The sequence below is a fragment of the Amblyomma mixtum genome, chromosome 9 (genome assembly GCF_055824585.1).
Source record: "Amblyomma mixtum isolate Tamu chromosome 9, ASM5582458v1, whole genome shotgun sequence".
Classification (NCBI taxonomy): Eukaryota; Metazoa; Arthropoda; class Arachnida; order Ixodida; family Ixodidae; genus Amblyomma; species Amblyomma mixtum.
The window spans coordinates 70,095,464-70,114,616 of NC_143020.1; the positions used below are offsets into that span (position 1 = coordinate 70,095,464).

At 45.7% G+C, this 19,153-nt stretch overlaps 1 protein-coding gene across 3 annotated transcripts in view; it reads right to left on the bottom strand.

The window, feature by feature from the left end:
- The window catches only part of disp (RND transporter family member dispatched), a 326,749-nt gene that overhangs the window by 23,316 nt on the left and 284,280 nt on the right, over positions 1–19,153 (bottom strand). For 2 of the 3 annotated variants that reach the window (XM_089560331.1, XM_089560330.1), the window contains exons 5-9: positions 11,536–11,760; positions 9,166–9,412; positions 7,671–7,915; positions 6,220–6,618; positions 1,544–1,796 (exon numbers count right to left, since the gene is read on the bottom strand). In XM_089560331.1, the coding sequence (XP_089416457.1) occupies positions 1,544–1,796; positions 6,220–6,618; positions 7,671–7,915; positions 9,166–9,412; positions 11,536–11,760 (1,369 nt within the window). The remainder of the gene's footprint in view (positions 1–1,543; positions 1,797–6,219; positions 6,619–7,670; positions 7,916–9,165; positions 9,413–11,535; positions 11,761–19,153) is intronic. The other variant, XM_089560332.1, reaches the window with a different exon arrangement.

A 19,153-nucleotide genomic window follows, 5' to 3' on the forward strand; every position in this document is an offset into this window, starting at 1 on the left:
ATTAGTACCACAAGAGGACTGGCATGATGTGAAATGATCAGTGCGACACAGCAGCGTGATGTGAGATGATCAATGTGGCATAGTGGTGTGAACTAAGGTGATCCGCTACTGACAATGACACCATGGGATAGATAAAGGCACACATGAGAATACGGCAGCCAGCAAGCAGACTTCCATTTGGACGTAAAGTTTTAGAACATTCAGTTAAGCTTGGCTGCAGTGTTTTCCGAAACAAGAGCCAAAAGCATTCCACAATTATTAAATCAAACTCAAAGGAAACTGACAATTGTTTCTAAATATGCAGATTTAGAATTAAGAGGAGCATGGTATAGTATGGTTTATGGTATAGGGGGGTTTAACTTCCCCAAGCCACTAAGGCTATGCGGGACGCCGTAGTGAAGGGCTCTGGAAATTTCGACCACCTGGGGTTTTTTGATGTGCACCGACATCGCACAGTACACAGGCTTCAAGAATTTCACCTCCATCGAAATTTGACTGCCGCGGCCAGGATTGAACCCGCGTCTTTCGGGTCAGCAGCCAAGCGCCATAACCACCGAACCACCACGTACGGCGGCTCAAGGCTAAGCCCTCCTTAACACGCATAATATTGGCAGGACTAAAGAATCAGTATGAGCAAATCAGAAGTATTAAAGGGACAGTGAGGAGAGCTCTATTAATATTTTTTTTATAGCAAAATCCGATAGTTCGGCATTTCATGGCTTTGTTGCCACTTGGACGGCAGCGAAAGATGCATTTATTTCTGAGAAATTTGGATTCGAAGTTGAAAAAGTTTTTCCCGCCGCTCAGATTCAAACTTGGGATTCTCCTATGACGACACAGGACTAAGTGACGTGAAACATGACGTGAACATGACGTAACGCACACTCCGTGATTTCTGGCGGCCAGCAGTGCGGCCTAGCAGCAGCCGAAAAGAAAGCTACCGCCGGCCGCACGTTGAAGGCATCTATCGGCTATTGCGTCCGTCGCTACAGTCGCTTCGCTTACGTTTGCACTGGCGTTTTGCCAGCGTTACGATGGATCTCGTTCTCGAAGTCGTCAACGAAGTTCTCGCAAATAGACACCTTTAGCATACCGTCTACCTTGTTACCGCTAGCGGAATACCGGGAGCCCGCCTGGCCGGTGAGCACCGATGCTTCAGGCGCGCGCGTAGCTGCTGGGCACGTGGCGCCATCTGGCGACGTCAAGGAGATATGCGCATGCATTGGCTGCGCCTTAGTGATTCGTGGCTTCTCGGGTCCTAGAGTTGCTAGAACCTTTGGTTCTAGCAACACTGCTTTGTCCTATAACGTCATCACGCTTGTACTTGAGAGTTTGGCCTGTGGCGGCGATACCTGTATTTTGGTTCTTGAACTTTTCTACGTTACAAGAGCTTTGTTGTCACTATGAGTGGCGTTTTTGTAATCAGGAGCTGGTATTTTGTCGATACAAGCCAACTTCAATTTCTCCTCAGTGTCCCTTTAATTAATGATAATTCACTGTACTCATTTGTGTATGTAACGAGTGATGCCTCACTGTGACCCACCTATGGCGATAGTGAGGGTGAGGATGTTCATGAAGGGGAAGAAGGAGATGCGGAAGACGGTGGTGTAGAGGAAGTAGGCGGTGCCCAGGGAGAAGATGACGGCCAGGCACGTCACGGCCGTCACAAGGAACGACTGCGTGTAGGCCCACATGGCGGCCAACACCGTCACACCCGCCAGGGCCACGTACACCGTGTCGTGCACCAGGTACTCGTCAAACAGGGTGTGCTTCAGCCCAAGCTCCATGCCCACCACCTGAGGGTGCGTGAAAGAGAGGGAGACAAGAAAATGCTGACAGATAACCCATAGTGTGCCATGAATTACAAGGGCAGCTGTGCACTGAGGTGGTTTGAAGAGATGGTTTGAAAGGTGTAGTTTTGAAACGTGGTTTTGAAAGACACATTTTACAGTGTTGTTGAGATGTGGTTTTGAAAAATGCCTTTGAGAGAAGCTTTTCAAAACACTTTTGAGACGCGCTTTTAAAAGATGCTAGCGAGAAATGCTTTTTTATATGCTTTCGAGATGCGGTTCTAAAAGATCATACATCGGCGACTGCAGGATGGTCATTGCACATTTCCTCTCCTTATGAACTCTTTGTGCTTTTTTCCTCTGCTGATGACCTTTACCTCCTAGCAAGTGAGTGCAAGTGAAGAACACTATCGAGCTTTTCCTCTAATTTTTCTCTCCAAGCAGCTTCACTGACGCTTTTTCTCAGATATTACCCTAGTAGCTACCATCTTTCAGCTCCGTATCCAGAAGTGTGTGCAATAACATGATGGTTTTACAATGCACAGTGGTCAACGTATGTATTTCAGACCACACATCTGCTTATGCCCATGTCACTGTTCTCAACAAATCACATCTGCCAGAATCAAGACACCATCAGAATCTCCTCTCTGCATTCCATAGAGTTTCTTACTATTACCTAGAGGGAAAGCTGGTAGCCCGTCTATGGGAGTTTGCATGGCAACCCCTCGAGACCACTTCAGCCACCATGGGCGCTCAAAGCATCATGGGGCGGTGAGCTACTTGTTGCGGAACTGCAACTTTTGGCCAAAAAATAATAGAAAAATAAAGCTGTTTGATAACTACAAACATCCTAACATTCAATATCTTGTCTAATGATTGCAACAAACGAGCAGAAAAGCATTTAAGTGCAAAGTTTGCCCAAAATAAGAGACGACTCGCTCTCCTATTGGCCAAGTAGTGAACACTATAAAAACTAATATTTCGTAATTAACAGGCGCACTTTTAAAAGTAAATATGTTTTCAAAAAAAATGTTGTTGCTTAGATACTTTAAGAGGTTTTTTAAAGGGGTGGAGACACCAAATTTGTGGTTCGCGCGTTCTTAGTTTCAAACGTTTCTTATGGCTCCAGGAAGCATGATACACACTCAAAGATTCATATATTCACAGTGAATAATTTATTATAGCATTTTTAGGTGAACGATTTTCGGTTTCGGAACGCCGAGTTGTACAGTGACGTCACAGAGGGGGAAGATCAACTGCTTCGCTTGGTCACGTGGGCCCACAAAAGTTGTGACGCACCTACTGCTGCATCGTCTGCTTTCTCACACACATGCTGACCAGCGCATGAAAACAAACAACTGCATGTCTAGTCCCAGCAGCTCGTATTCTGACAGATCTGATTCCAATGAGTGACGACATCGACTTTTTTTTTTGTTTGCACGCTAATATCGCCTTCGCGGGTTCGCGTGAGCATGCGAAACACTTTGCAAAATGCCAGTAAGCATCGCTGCGCCGCTCTACCCAAGCTGCGCCCACAACCGGTGTCACACTTCGCTGCCGTGCAGCAGTACCTGCATGAGCGCTGCTTGGGATGGTGTACAAATATCACAAGAAAAGACAAGATCGCCTTGTTATCAGAACTGCCAGCTATACTCGAGGAGCGACAAAGCATGTCTGCTTATGTTGGGAGCTTTCGGCAACGGCACCGCTCGCGGGCGCTCCGGGCGACGAGCTCTGCTGCTGCCTGGCTGCCGTAGTCGTCGCTAGGCCTATAGCCTGTTTAGCAAGCGGCCGGCGCTTCGGAAGTCGCCTGCGCTATAATAAAAGGCCTACTTGTCACAAATAGCTGTAGTGTTAACAGAATCATCTCACAATAAAATAACAGTATGGTCAATCTCCTCGACGCCTTCGGCAGCGGAGCTAACGGGCGCCAGGCGAGCCGGACCCCAACGTCGCGCCAGCGGCAGCTGCTAGGCGCGGTTGTGGCCATAAATTTGCTCATATCACAGTTGTTACCTCTACCAGCAGCTCAGTATTGGTCAGCGATCCTCAAAAATGACACTTTTTTCACATTTCTTGTCCCATGGTTTATTATTTACGTCAAGAACACTCTTTAGCTCGCTTTTATGACGTCGGCAGACAGTATCCAGGCTGACCTACCGGCCGGCAGACTCGGCGTACTTCACGTCCGCACAAGAAAATACAAAACAGCCATGCTACCACAAAAGATGCTTTCTAGATTCGAGATACGACAGCATGACTGTGCTAAAAGTGGATCTTTCGGCAGCGACACTGCCTGCGGCAACGCCGGCCGACGACCTGCGCGCTGGTCCCAGACTGCCCTAGTCGTCGCTAGGCCTAGCTGCTTTCGCATTGACTCCGCAGCTGAGGGCGCTTCGGGACTGGCCAGCGCTCAGAAACGTGCTCCGCTCGGCACCCCTTTACTGTGAACTCGTCCCATAATAAAAGATATGTTCGATTTCCACGACGTCTTCAGCAACAGAGCTAGCAGACGGCAGGCGAAACGCACCAAATAGCAGCAGCTCAAAACCGGCTATGGGATGAAATTTGCTTGCATCGCAGTCATCACTTCTACCAGGAACTCGGTATTTGCCAGCGATCGTCAGAAACGATGCATTTTTGATATTCATATATCCCAGGGTTTGCTATGAACGTGAACAAACAATACTATCGCGTTCTTCAGATGCCGGCGTTCGGCACGAAGACTGGCGCAGGCCGCCCGGCTCCAAGGAGTGCGCCCTATGTCATCATGACGCTGCCGCTCTCCGCGCTCGCATTTGCTGCCGCTTCCCGTCGTTGTTGTTGCCGCGAACGGCCCGCCGTTGACATCTAGCAGGCCGGACGCAGGCAACGAGCTGCACTCGGACGTTGCGACGCTGTTCGCAACGGCGCGCCGCAAACCGAGCGAGTGGCGGTTAGCAGCAAACGCGGCTCGCTGGTGCGTCGACTGCGCTCACGCGGCTGTGCCCCACTCATCGTACGTCACTGTATTTTGGTATGACGTCACTAAAACTTTATTTTTCTACACCCCTTGTGACGTCATGCTTGATGGCGCTAGCGATGGGTCTAGATCGTGAGAGTGAGCATTTAGGTAATCTTTGGAACCGAATTAAAATATTTTTTAAACGTTTGCTGCGTCCAACACCTGGCTGTGAGTGCCCTTGCATACATAGCAATCCCATAGCAGGCTTTTTATAGCTTCAAAATTTGGTGTCTCCACCCCTTTAATGGCATTTCGGAAAAGTGAAACCTTTTATTGGCGTCGTGTGTCGTCGCGTTTTCACTACTATGGCTTTTGCACACTGCGTTCGCACGAAAGTCGTCTGCGCACACACGGACAGCGTTTTCGGAATGAAACATCTTAGTAATGACACTCCGTGTTCCCGAAAAACTACAACTGTGCCGCAACAAGTAGCTCACCGCCCCATGATGCTTTGGACGTCCATGGTGGCTGAAGTGCAGCGCCGCCAGCTTTCCCTCTAGGTAATAGTAAGAAACTCTATGCTGCATTCCCTTTCTTCCAATTCTTGGTAACCAATGGGCACCTTAAAATATACCTTCACCTACGAACAACTTCGGCACCAAACATTCGCTTCTTACTGCCTCAGAAACAGTGGATATGAGCTAGCTTGCCGTGTCTTTGCTCTGCACACTTCATATTATGCAAACCAGAAACCATTCGTCTCTGGCAATGGCTCAGTGTTTAGGGCATCTAACCCTCTGCCTCAACCGAATCAATCAATAGAACACTCGTTTCATACTTCTGTGTCACTATGACATACAGTGCAAACAAGGGTACTTGTTATGATGTACATATTAAAGAAGTCAACAGTCACTGAAATCAGAGGCTTTCTTTCTGTTTATTCAAGATTATTCATGATGCATTAATGCATTGTATGCACTGATATGAACACACAAAACTAGGTCCCGTAATTAAAAAAAACTAGATAAGGACATCTAATCATTATTTATGTGAGTCAGGATGTGTAACAAGATCTACATGAAAGGAAGCACACCAGTCATTACGAATAGTATCAAAAATATGCAATCCACTAGACGATCATTCAGGATCAAAACAGTTCAGGAACTAAGGTAAAGAAGCACATATACATAGCTACTATGCCGCTGATGCAATACTATAATTAAGAACGCAAATGGAGAAGTGAATTTATAGGTGACAATCCTATATTCCTACTTGCACAATGCATTTCTTGAACTTTTGTGCAAAAAATGGCAGCCAATCTGGCCTTCCCATAGAAAGTTTCCCACCATAGGGACACAGCAAACCAAAAACCTCTCAGAAACGCCTAATTAGACGTCTCTGAGAGGTTTTTGGTTTGCTGGGGAGGGAGGGGGTGTGGCAACGCCTCCTGCTCTCCCCCCAAAATCCGCCCGTAAGAGCGCTTACCTCAGTGACGTCATCTTGCAGTTGTCCGTACTCTTCCAGCTCCTTGAAGTAAGGCATCGCCATCGTACTCTGCGCAATGGGCAGGAACACACTGGTATAAGAGAGGTGTGGCTTGTGCACAAGTCTCCCCAAAGCGGACTGTGACAGTGTCGAGTCATTGCGACGGCTGCTGCTGCTGCTGTCCCAGGCACTGATCAGGCTATCGCCATCGTCATCCCCCCGGCCAGCAACCGGGGCTAGAAAGTCGACGTCGGCCAGGTAGTGGAGAATGGTGTAGACGGCGTTGTACTCTATGCACTCTGCAGGCACGCCACGGCACAGTGGCGCCCCCGAGGCACAGTCGTGGCTGAGCTTCATGGTGTGGTAGTGCGGCGCGCATGCCTCCAACCTTCGTAGAACCTGCATGACAGCGTAATGTTACACTCTCTTAATCAGCTAGCATCTGACTCTGTGTACAGAACTACGGTTCTTCAAGAGGGGTTTGGAGATATCAGCAGTTGTAGGCATAGGTCAGGATTTATGGCTTATAGGTGTTTAACGATCCAAAGGTACTCAGGCTATGAGGGACGCCGTAGTGGAGGGCTCTGGAAATTTCAACCACCTGGGGTTCTTTAACCTGCACTGACATTGCACAGTACACGGGCCTCTGGAATTTCGCCTCCATCGAAATGCAACCGCTGCGGCTGAGATCAAGCCCGCGCCTTTCGGGTCAGCAGCCGAGCGCCATAACCACTGAACCACTGCGGCGGCTGGGTTAGGATTTAGTTATAACAGGATATGTGCTAGCTGAAAAAGAAATTTGATTATATGAATTTTTTAATCTAAAGACTGGCAAGACAGTGATAACGGCGATATATCTCTTAAAAGAGAGAAAACAGGTGAATTCAACACATTTGTATTCATTTCCTTTTACGACAAAATTTTCTTTTGCGTTTTTGCGTCAAGATGTTGTGTGACATTACTGCCACGATTGCAGAACCTGCATGCCCAAGCTCTTTCATTATTCTGACTGATCATTACAGCTGAGTTAAGCCCACTATCGGACAAAAAGCATCTCCTTAGCAGTTTCAGATTAGCCCTGTATTGTGCCCACCTGCTACTGCTATCCCAGCAAATTTCCTAATCTCATCATCCCATCAGTTATCTGTTGCCCTCAGCTATGTTTCTCTTTACTTTACAACCTCTATATCACACACTGATCGATCGATCAGTCTGCTTATATAACATACCGAGGAATAACCAAGTGGTGTCAGTACTGGAACACAGGGCAGAATATACAAATTAAGGGCACAAAACAGATGACATGCACTGAGAAAGAGCACTAAAGGTACAAATGAAAAACTCAAATACAAAACAAATGAAAAACACAATCAATACAAACAAATGCAAAATAAATTATTACAGAACCAATGGCGAATACAGAACACCAGCACAGTAGCAATAACAATTACCTCCCGAACATCAGCAGCAGTGATGTCCAGGCAGGAAGAGCGGTTGTGAAGCAATGCCACAAAGTGCGGGATGGACCACGACATGCAGCAACGACGTGAGCTGACGCGCTCGCAGATGGGCCGCAGGCTGGCCGGACGGCGGAGCACATCCAGGTCAATCCGACAGATGGAGTGCAGCGCCTCCAGCGTGAACAGGTTGGCCCCGGGAACCCTTGGTCCAAAGACCACATGGCCATGGCTTCGCGCTGCACCAAGGAAACAGTGACAGTGAGTGTGGCATTCGTCGAGTCGTAAGCAGCAGCTCTCGCATAGTGCACATTTAGCGGTGCAACACTAGGTACAAGAGCAGCCCCTCAAAAGGTGGCCAAACACAATTAGTAAAGGCTGGCTGTAGAGTCAGAAGAGTCAGCTAAATGCAATTACAGTACAGTAAGTTGAAGGGAAGGCGGGGCCTGAGGCATGCATGGATTTCAGCACTTGGGGAACCCCAAAACAGCCCTCCTAGGGAATCCAAGTTTTGAGAACCCCTTGTATGGTGGCCTAGTGATTTGAGCATCTACCTCGCATGTGAGAGGTGAGGGGTTTGGTTCCCAGTGCTGCTGGGTACCTATCGGTGATACAGTGAGTTACAAGCTTTCCCCTGGCCTGATGCCCGGCTCCTTCAGGGTGAAATGCTAGAGAAATGGGTCTCTGGCTCCACCGTGATTAGATAAAAATACTACTTTGTGCCATGACATTTTTTGATCAAAAGCTGCCCTTGCACCATTAAAATCCATCATCACCATCAATAAAGCGGTGATCACATCTTAAAGGTGAAAACTGAGTTGAATATTTCACATGGCGGTAAATGATAGTTTTGCTTGGAGAGGTAGCTGCAGATGTGACGGATGCTGAAAACTGTGAATGCAGACATAAAATGTATTCCTGCAATAAAGAGCTTCAGCAAGCAGTGCTCAGTTTCTATATGAGTAATCAGTGAATTCACAGTAGGAAATGTTTAGTGTTAAGGTTATCAGCAGGCTATTAAGTTCATGCAGTCAGCAGCTTCTAACAGCATGTGGTTCATGCATACATACACCCTGCAATGTCCTTTTCAATACTTTCCATTCCTAGAGTCTCTATATAAATAAATTAATATGAAGGTATGTAGAACACCTCTTAAATGGCAGATTTTTCTGCAGGGACACCATCTCCCTAGATTTGTGCCTACCACTCTACGATACTCGTAACAAATTTTATAACGCCCCCTCCCCTAAGAAATTCCAGCGCATCACTCCAAATTTTTTCACCATAAACTCAATCTTGAATAAACCCCTGGTGAATAAACCCCATGAAAAAGCCCCAGATTCTACAAGCTAACCTATTTCCACGAGATTCTCAGTACTGTTTTGTCTCTTTCTTAATATCTTTTACACTGCATATTTCCAAGGCATTTTTTTTTATTTTTCTGCTTGGGCTCTTCAGTGTGTAACATTGAATCAAAACGATTCCTTACAAGGGTCACTGCAGAAGTAGCGAGTCCTTTCACGATTCTGCGAGACTATTTCTTCTCGATTCTTCCATATACTGCTGGGTCTCCGACGCGGCTTTCCAGGCTCCGACCGGGCGTCCTGCGGATCTTTCTTGCGCTTGCGACCTTTGGAAGTTGGCGGACTTTGTACGAGCCGGCCGTATGAGCCCGCCTCCTCATCTGCCGGAAGGACCTCTGGCTGGCTTGCATTTGGTGCGGGGGTCGTCTGTTGCTGAGACAAAAGGAAGGGCAGGGTTAAGAAGGATGTACATGCTGCACACTATTTTGTAACAGCTTAATTAGGTAGTGTCCACCTAATCACGCAAAGACAGAAAAGAGGAGATCTTATGTTGTAGTCATCTCAGGAAGCTAATGAATGCCCTCAAGCATGCATGACAACCATGTAATGATGACTGACATGTTTTCCAAGTCTCTTATGACGACGAACACCTGTTGACCTCATGCCCATTGCAGTGAAAGTACACATGCAGCTCACATTCATTTGCCACTTGAAAGCTCAAGCCTACTGACCCAACCACTGACTATTGATCGATTGATCATACTAACCCAGTTATAATTATTTCTCAAAAACGTCAGAAACTCATAAGAAGATTCAATCAGTGAGCACCTACTCATATGCGTCACTTATACAGGGTGCTTCACCTAAGACGTTACACAATTTCTAAATATAGGCTTTTTGAGATAGAAGAGTGCTTTTTCAGAATAACATTGTCAGCAGTGTACTAGATCAGATTACAGCTGAGACATTCTAACTAGCAGGCCCGTTAACTAATATTGAATAGTTAACTTTTTACCTGTTACTGGTAAGGTCCTTAATTATTTAGAGGCGTGTAGCCCGCAGTAAGTAATAACCACATAAGTTTTTAGAATTTCAAAAACTTAGTCACCCATGTCCTTATGATCCAACAAATTTTGACTATTTCGAAGAATTAGGTGCACTGGAGAGGTTGCTTTGCCTGCAAGCTTCTTGAAAGCGCGTGTATTTTGATGCGATGTAGCCAGAATTTGTTGGGCCACAGCCCAGACGGTAACAGCGTTTTCGAAAATCTAGAAACTGATATGGATATTTTTTGTGGTGCACTGCATGCCTCTCTATTATTAAGAAGCCTAACAGTAATAGTTAAAAAGTTAACTATTGCATATTAGTTAACCAGCCTACCAGTTAGCACTTCTAAGCTGTATTATGATGTACTAAACAGCTGACAATGCTATGCCGAAAAAAGCACCCTTCTAAGTCAAAAAGCCTATTTTTAAAAATTGTGCAAAGTCTTACTCTTAGGTGAAACACCCTGTATATTGCACTTTCCTAGTATATTTGTTGCTGCCTACATCACTTAAAATGCATTCATTATCTTGAAAAAATGCACACACCAAGAATGAAGTGAAAATTTAGACGTGCATATGCCTTCTGCTAGGAGCATTGAAGTTTCTGCAGAAATGGTGACAACAGCAATAAAAAACTACAGTGCAAAGAAGCACTTCATTAGTATTCAACCAGCTCTTGCTATATGTCTCCCACCATTCTGACTAAAAGGCAGTCACCACGTTATGCTTTCAAGTTTGATTCACATTAAGGGCAGCACTAGCTGTTGAATGGAAATCAGGTACTTTTGGTCAGCTTTTTCATGAAAAGTGTACCAGCTACCTTACAAGTCGCCCAAGCAACGGTAAAACCTGCAGTGCTGTGGCACATCTGGAGTTCCAAAGGCATTCCCAAAATACCCGATAACCTCCGAAATACTAGTTGGTGCTTCTCTAGGCTGTAACCGAGGTGGTCACCTTGCTATCCATCAGATCATTACAGCCTCGACATGAACTTCACAAATCGCTATGTGGTAAGGCCCAGATAGTTTAGACAAAGACTGAACAGTTGCACTCAGTAGAACACCCAAAATGTGGGTGCTTGCTGAATCTTATGTCAAGCCTCCTGCAGCCAATATAACAGTGAACCACAGCTGAAAACAGCAGCTGTAATGAAGTGCACCTTCCTTCTGTTTGCAGCAAGGCCTTCAGATGGGCACTTCACCTGAAACTGGGCTCCCGTAAATAAAGCAACATATGTGCAGTATGCATGATAAGCTCCCATAAATAAGGCAACATATATGCAGTATGCATGATAAGCTCCCGTAAATAAGGCAACATATGTGCAGTATGCATGACAAGTGGGGCTACTTTTAGCCCATTACCAAACTAAGCGAACGAACTCAAGTCTGCTCAGAACCTCGCAGGTGGAGTCGTTCTTTCTAACTGCTCTTATAATTTCAGCATTTCTGAATTAACGTCACAGCATAAATAAATAAAGAGACCGTGGCTCCTGCTTTGGCAGCCTCTCACCTCTGTGCCAACAGGGGGCAGTAGTGTTGTTGGTGGGATGACGGAGGCGTCGTCGGAATGCACTGATGCTATAGTTGTCGTGGTGGTAGTTGTGGTCCTGGGCCTCCTCGAGACGCCCTGGGGCTCAGGGTACATGGACAACATGCCCCCCCATGACGAGGCTGTCTGGAGGTTCTTCCAGGCTGCCAGCCGCTGTGCCAGGACGGTGCCTCGAGGCTCAAAGCCCTGCCACAAACAAAGAGCAAGAAGTGAATGAAGACCTTGCTCGTTTGCTCAGATAAGTACTCACAAGACTCACCATCATCATTAACTATTCTAGCTATCTCAGCCTACTTTGTCTGCACAAATACATTTCAATTTTCCTCTTTTTTTGCCCAAATTATTAGCGACTGGAATAACTGACCAAAAAGGATCATACTAAGTGAAAACTTTTAAAGGCAAGATTATTTCTTTTAATTATTATTCTTTTTGTAGCTGTTACTTTCTGCCAGTCCCGTATTCTCCTGTGCTAACTGATGACCATGTACACAAGAAATTGTCCTTATATGTGAAAGCGATCTGGAATTTTCTATGCATTATTTAACGTATAGTTTTTTTGATTGCTTTGTTTTTCAGTCAAAGCAGAAATCTGGGCTAATTGGTAGTGATTCATTATAAAAATGAGACTAGCGTTTAAGACGTGGACATAGAAAAGAATCAGACAGGATTAGCGCTGTTGCCACCTGTTTGGATGAATGCTTAAGGCTCGCACTACTGTTCAAGAAAAAATATTTATAAAAAAGGGCTGAACGTCCCAAAGCTGTATTTGAGCTATGAAAGACGTCGTAGCGGAGGGCTTCAGGTTATTTTCAGTCACCTGAGGCTCTTTACAATACACCGACATCATGCAACATGTAGTCATTTTTGCATTTTGCCTTTAATGAATCCAACTAAATGTGGCAGCTGTGATTGGGGATTTTATTTCATGACCTCATACACCAGCAACCAAATGCTGGGACTCGGTCACTTTGGCAAATGAATGTAACAACTAGCAAAGCTAGAGCAAACTAGAATGCCTCATTTGTGTATTTTCTTCCTTGTAGTGCAAACTGTTTGATCCCATTGCTGGTGGGCAGTTCCGCATCTTTGAATGTTGCTTAAACAGTTCAGGCAATGCCCAGCCATCTCAGCAATCACACTCACACAAACAAAGACAAGCAATGAGTAAAGACAATAATATTGCCACGTATCATTGCAGTGTTTGTTCGTTCACGCTCAAGGCAGCAGGAAAGGGTCGTTATCACTTTTGTTCGTGGCGCGAGAAGCGACCAGACTAAACTTACCAAGGCTGACGTGCCTTTTAAATGGGAAAGGACACAAGAGGAAGCTTTCAACGAGCTGAAGCGCCGCTTACAGTCCCCTCCTGTGCTCGGGCACTTTGATGAAAACGCCGAAACCGAAGTTCATACCGATGCAAGCGGGGTGGGCTTAGGAGCGGTCCTCGTTCAGAAAAATGGGAGACATGAGAAAGTTATCGCGTACGCTAGCCGTTCACTGTCGAGAGCCGAAGCCAACTATTCGACGACAGAGAAAGAATATCTTGCCATTATTTGGGCCACGTCCAAATTTCGCCCCTACCTATACGGACGACCATTCAAGGTTGTGAGCGATCACCATGCTCTGTGCTGGCTGGCCAATTTGAAAGATCCCTCCGGCCGCCTTGCTCGTTGGAGCCTGCGTCTTCAAGAATTCGACATAACTGTAGTCTACAAATCTGGCCGCAAACATTCCGATGCAGACTGCTTGTCACGAGCTCCTGTCGACGCAGCACCCGAAGAGGAGGACGACGACGCTTTCTTAGGACCGGTAAGCGCCACCAGTTTCGCGCAGCAGCAGCACTCGGATCCTGACTTGCAAATCCTAGTTGATTATCTGAAAGGCAAGACCGCATCGCCTCCCCGAGGGTTCAAGCGGCAGCTGTCGTCCTTCGTCCTTCACGATAATGTCCTCCTGAAGAAGAACTTCGCGCCGAACAGGACAGTGCATCTTCTTGTTGTGCCCAAAAATCTCAGGCAAGAAATTATGCAGGCATGCCATGATGAGCCGCCTGCAGGACATCTCGGGATTGCTCGCACGTTGCACCGCATCCAGGAGAAGTACTATTGGCCACGGCTAGCTACCGACGTTTCCCATTACGTGAAAACGTGCCGTGAGTGTCAGCGACGCAAAACGCCTCCGACTAGACCAGCCGGACTCCTGAACCCCACACCACCGCCAACTAAGCCCTTTCAGCAAATAGGGATGGACCTCCTCGGCCCCTTTCCGACCTCTTCATCAGGAAACAAGTGGATCATCGTGGCCACAGACTACATGACCCGCTACGCAGAAGCAAAAGCGTTGCCTAGTGGTACCGCAACAGAAGTCGCAAAATTTTTTGTCGAACAAATTCTCCTGCGACACGGCGCCCCGGAAGTGCTCATCACAGACAGAGGAACGGCGTTTACAGCGGAGCTGACGCAAGCCATTTTAAACTACAGCCAGACAAGCCATCGGAGGACCACTGCCTATCATCCACAAACCAACGGACTCACAGAGCGTCTGAACAAGACCATCGCAGACATGCTCTCCATGTACATCGACGCCGAACACAAGACGTGGGACTCCATTCTGCCCTACGTGATCTTCGCTTATAATACTGCCGTCCAGGAGACAACCAGGTTTACCCCATTCCAGCTGGTATACGGCAGGAAGCCCACGACAACACTCGACGCAATGCTCCCGCACGTTTCCGACGAAGACAACCTCGACGTCGCCGCCTACCTTCATCGCGCCGAGGAAGCCCGAAGACTTGCGCGGCTTCGCATTCAAGACCAGCAGCACACCGACGCCCGACGCTACAATCTGCGCCGACGAGACACGCATTACAAGCCAGGTGATCGTGTTTGGATATGGACGCCAGTTCGCCGCCGTGGATTGAGTGAAAAGTTGCTGCGACGCTACTTTGGCCCGTACAAGGTTCTCCGTCGCATCGGTGACCTCGACTACGAAGTCATCCCCGACGGCACGACAGCATCTCAGCGACGCCGCACACGCCCGGAAGTCGTACATGTCGTACGCCTGAAGCCATATTATGAACGCTAAAGGACTGGTAGTTTTCATTGTCCGTGTTTATTTTAAAGCATCGAGACGATGCTTCTTTGGAAGGGGGGTAATGCCACGTATCATTGCAGTGTTTGTTCGTTCACGCTCAAGGCAGCAGGAAAGGGTCGTTATCACTTTTGTTCGTGGCGCGAGAAGCGACCAGACTAATCTCGATTGTTCGCAGCCATGAAAGACTGCATCTAGGTTTTTCCAGATTACCGTAGATGATCTTGACCTGTTATCTGGAAGTTTCCTTGCCGGCTTTAAATTGAGCGATGCCGCGAGCGGCGGACATTCGTAGTTCGACGATTGACGAGCACGCTTGTTGCTTACGCCGCCACAGAGTGACTCAGTTCCTTTTGCGGGCGCAAGTCAGCCCAAATAAAGAGCTTCGTTTGAAAGTATTTCTGGTGTCTTCCTGACCGCTGGACTGCCGTCACTACAACGTGACAATATTGCAGGTGAACTGAATGCCACAGAAGAAACCAATACAGGAAAGAAACAGATATGACATATTATAATAATTATCTTTATCCAGCCATCATGACATGCATGATGACCACATCATGAGCTCTCAGAAAAACGAGTTTCTGCTCATTATGGGTCTTATGTTTCGCTCATCAGGTGTTTTGTGGTTGTAATGATTTCCCAAAGCCCTGATCAGTAAACAAAAAAATTAAAATTCAACGAAACGATGGAGGTAGTTTTCTTGACTAACAGTAGTATGAGTGCTCCGTGTACTCACCTGACTGACAAAGAACTGCCCTTTTTAGTAAGTTGGGCTGTCTCAGATGATGGGTATTCATTTTGCTTTTGACGCTGTTTGATTGCAGTGTTTGGTGTCATTTGGACTTTATTTTTCTTCAAGTGTGACGGTACTTTCAAAATGTGCTTATGTTAGTTAGAAGTCAAATCAGTAAAAAGCAGTGCTGCAACCTGCCTTCTGCATTTGTCTGCCCTCACTCTCCATTCTGCATTTCCACCCGTAATGAAACATGGCTGACAAAATGCACTTTTGTGTAGAAATGATCCAGAATACAGATAAACGTTTGAAATGTTGTCACAGATGCATTTCTGTCCCTGAAACTCCGCAAAATCCAATGGCAGCTCTGCATATTAAGTAAAAGACATTTAAAATCAAACAACGAGCACCAAATGACACAGAAAATAGTGAACACAAGAAAACTCTGTGGGAGCGCCCGGGTAACTTCGTTAAAACATTAAGTTGGGCTAGTTGGTAACGGCTTGAAGGAATCATATTCTTAGCGGTAAGAATATGCATTCTTAGCGGTGATACATATTTATGTCGTACAAGTGTCCAGTAAAGATAGTTGAAGTCTAGCGGGTGTCCTGTGTGTGTGTATCTTGGTGTTGTGTCTGTTTCTTACCGCTAAGAATATGATTCCTTCACCCGGGTAAGTATTTGCCACCACAGCAAAGTGAAAACTCAGTTGTCTGGGGCTAGTAACCATCTTTTAGTGTTAACGTAGCACTGCACCAACTGAAATTATGCTTTCAGCATGCCACATCCTTTCATGTTAAGACTGATGGACTTCTGCACATAAACCCCGCATGCAGGGTAGCACTCGCGATGCTTTCAGTAGCTCTCTAAGCCAACAGTATGACATAAGGGTGCCGTATGAGAAGCTTAATTCGGGCCTGTTCCCTTGGGTTCGGCCATTTTTCCCTCCTTTCTCGAAAAAGTGCTAAGCATCATGCAATGAAGTGCTCCTCTGGGTTCACAATTTTTTAGGACATGAAAGGCAAATCAAATTACTTCAAATGAGTTTATTATGCACATATTTGACTACAATCACAGTAACTACATGAGGGGGTCTCAAATCCAAAGCTGTACAGAGGACCTCCTAATGGTAACCAGTAACATGGACCAGAGAGTTAAATGAAATCAAGGTGCTTCACAATCATAAGCAACATGTTTAATTATGGGATACTACTATATATAAAAAAAACCTGAGAGTGCCCGGTGTCTTGCAATGTGTTAAAATGCAAATGTCAGCACATTTCTGTAGCTCATCCCTGCAAAAATGTAGCTGCTGTATTTGGCATCAAAGATGCATACATACTAGACAACAAGAGCAAGGTGTCGGGCTAGTTGGTACTGTTTGCCAAGAACAGCGTCTGTGCCTCATTCCTTTCGTCCTGTTCCTAGTGTCGTTTTTTTCTTTTAGGAATACTAGGCTAAGCAGTGAAGACGCAAATGTCCCAAAAAGCTTGAAACTAGGAGGCTAATTTTAAATTATATTGCTTCGGCTGCCAAACGGCAATTCATCAATGATAAGTCAAATGCAAAGGAAACAGTCGCTCTTTTATGCTTTAACTAAACTGATTTCGTTTTTTCCCCACATTTCTCTCTTCCTCTCTTTCAAAAGAGATGTATATCCACAACCATGCTTTTTTCTCCGCCCCCAATATTGCAAGTTTATGAAAGCTACAGGGATGAAACTCTGCACATTGCTTAAATAAGAGCAGCTCTAGCCAAACTCTCCAAGAAAGAGTCTAGGCATTTTGAGACCACTTCTACAGGGGTGACTTGAGTGGTCAGCAGCACCCACTTTTAAGCACAACGATCCGCCGCACTGTTGGCTGGTCATGCGGGGTATTAAGCAGGTGTATTCATTCAGCAGTGACCCCCAGCATCCAGCTGATAGTTTCACACGCAGTCTGAACGTGACAAGAGTCCAAGAAAAGCTTTTTAGTTGGTTGGCTTTACCAGCATCAGTTAGCCTGGTGTGGTTGAAATCTATTCAGCGGTCATGCTTATCTCACTGTTCAGCATTCAAATTATGCATTCAGTTTTGGTTTTCAGATGTAATTTGTTTATTGTTGAATTCATTCTGGAAAGTTTTTCATTTAACCGTGCAGACTTCTGCATGGACCCTCAGCTATTGATGTGTCAATGGGTTATATCTGCTTTATTTTTTTTCTGTACGCTGGACTTTCCTGTACTTTTGTGGAAAGTATGTAGACTTGAATGAACAGGCTCTCACTGGAGCAAATGGCACCAGCACCTCTGTTACAGTATGCTGCAACTAAAAACTTTGTTTTGTTCACAAGCTGGCCAATTAAAAAAGCTGTCCAGGGCTGAGCCTGAGCCGGCTTTCAGTGGATAATCTCAGAGAATCAGATTAGACTGGAAGAGTTGGGACACCTGCCACCAACCACCAATGGTGTAAAAGAAAAAAACAGGAGATGACGAGAAAGAATTTGCGCTGTGAAGTTTGAAACTCGCCGACTTAAAAATGAATTGGTAAACAGCCGACGTGCACTTAGAGAGAAATTAAAATTCATGACATTGAAGATTACGGCTCTCGCACAATGGATGAATGTAAGCAAAGCCTAGAGGTTTTTAATTTTTCGTGCTGCTTCGTAGATGAAAAGAAGTTCACTGTTGTTTGAGTTTAAACCTATTCTTCCTTGCACGTAAATTTTATTACTCACGCGGTACTTCAAAATTCAGTATTAGATAAATGATCCCGAGTACAAGTGAAAATGATATTGAGATTGCCTTTTTCCGTGCACTCCCTTCTTGGAGCAATTAACCGCATCTTGTGCACTCAATGCACTAAATGCAAGGCCACTATGATAAAACTGTTTTAAAGGGACAGTGAGGAGAGCTCTATTAATATTTTTTTTTAAAGCAAAATCCGATAGTTCGGCATTTCATGGCTTTGTTGTCACTTGGCCGGCAGCGAAAGATGCATTTATTTCTAAGAAATTTGGATTCGAAGTTAAAAAGTTTTTCCCACCACTCTGATTCAAACTTGGGATTCTCCTATGACGACACAGGACTAAGTGACGTGAAACATGACTTGCACATGATGTAACGCAGAATCCGTGATTTCTGGTGGCCAGCAGTGGCGGCCAGCAGTGTTGCTAGAACCATTGGTTCTAGCAACACTGTTTTGTCCTATGACGTCATCACGCTTGTACTTGCGAGTTTGGCCTGTGGCAGAGATACCTGTATTTTGGCTCTTGCTCTTTTCTACGTTACAAGAGCTTTGTTGTCAGTATGAGTGGCGTTTCTGTAATCAGGAGCTGGTATTTTGTCGATACAAGCCAACTTCAATTTCTCCTCAGTGTCCCTTTAATATAGTTCTATTATATTTTTGCCTTGTCATTTGAATTGCCAAGGGGCAATTCAAATGCAAAAGCAATCAGAATGAAATGCAATTTGAATGAAATCATTATATCACCCTCCCTCTACGATCCGTGCACAAAGCACTATATAGCGCAGTACATGCATGCTGTAATATGGCCTGCAATTACAGACAGTCAAGCATAAAATTCTTCAAGCTCGAAATGTGCCTGCTCAACGATGTTTTATAACAAACAGTCTCATGTATTTACAGATGCCCTTCTAGTCCACAAAATATAATCTCGGTGCATGATAAGGACAGTGCTGCCATGAACCTGCAAGCATTCCAATACAGCATGGAAACATTGTCCCCACATTCTCTCTCTGTGTTACTGGCACCAG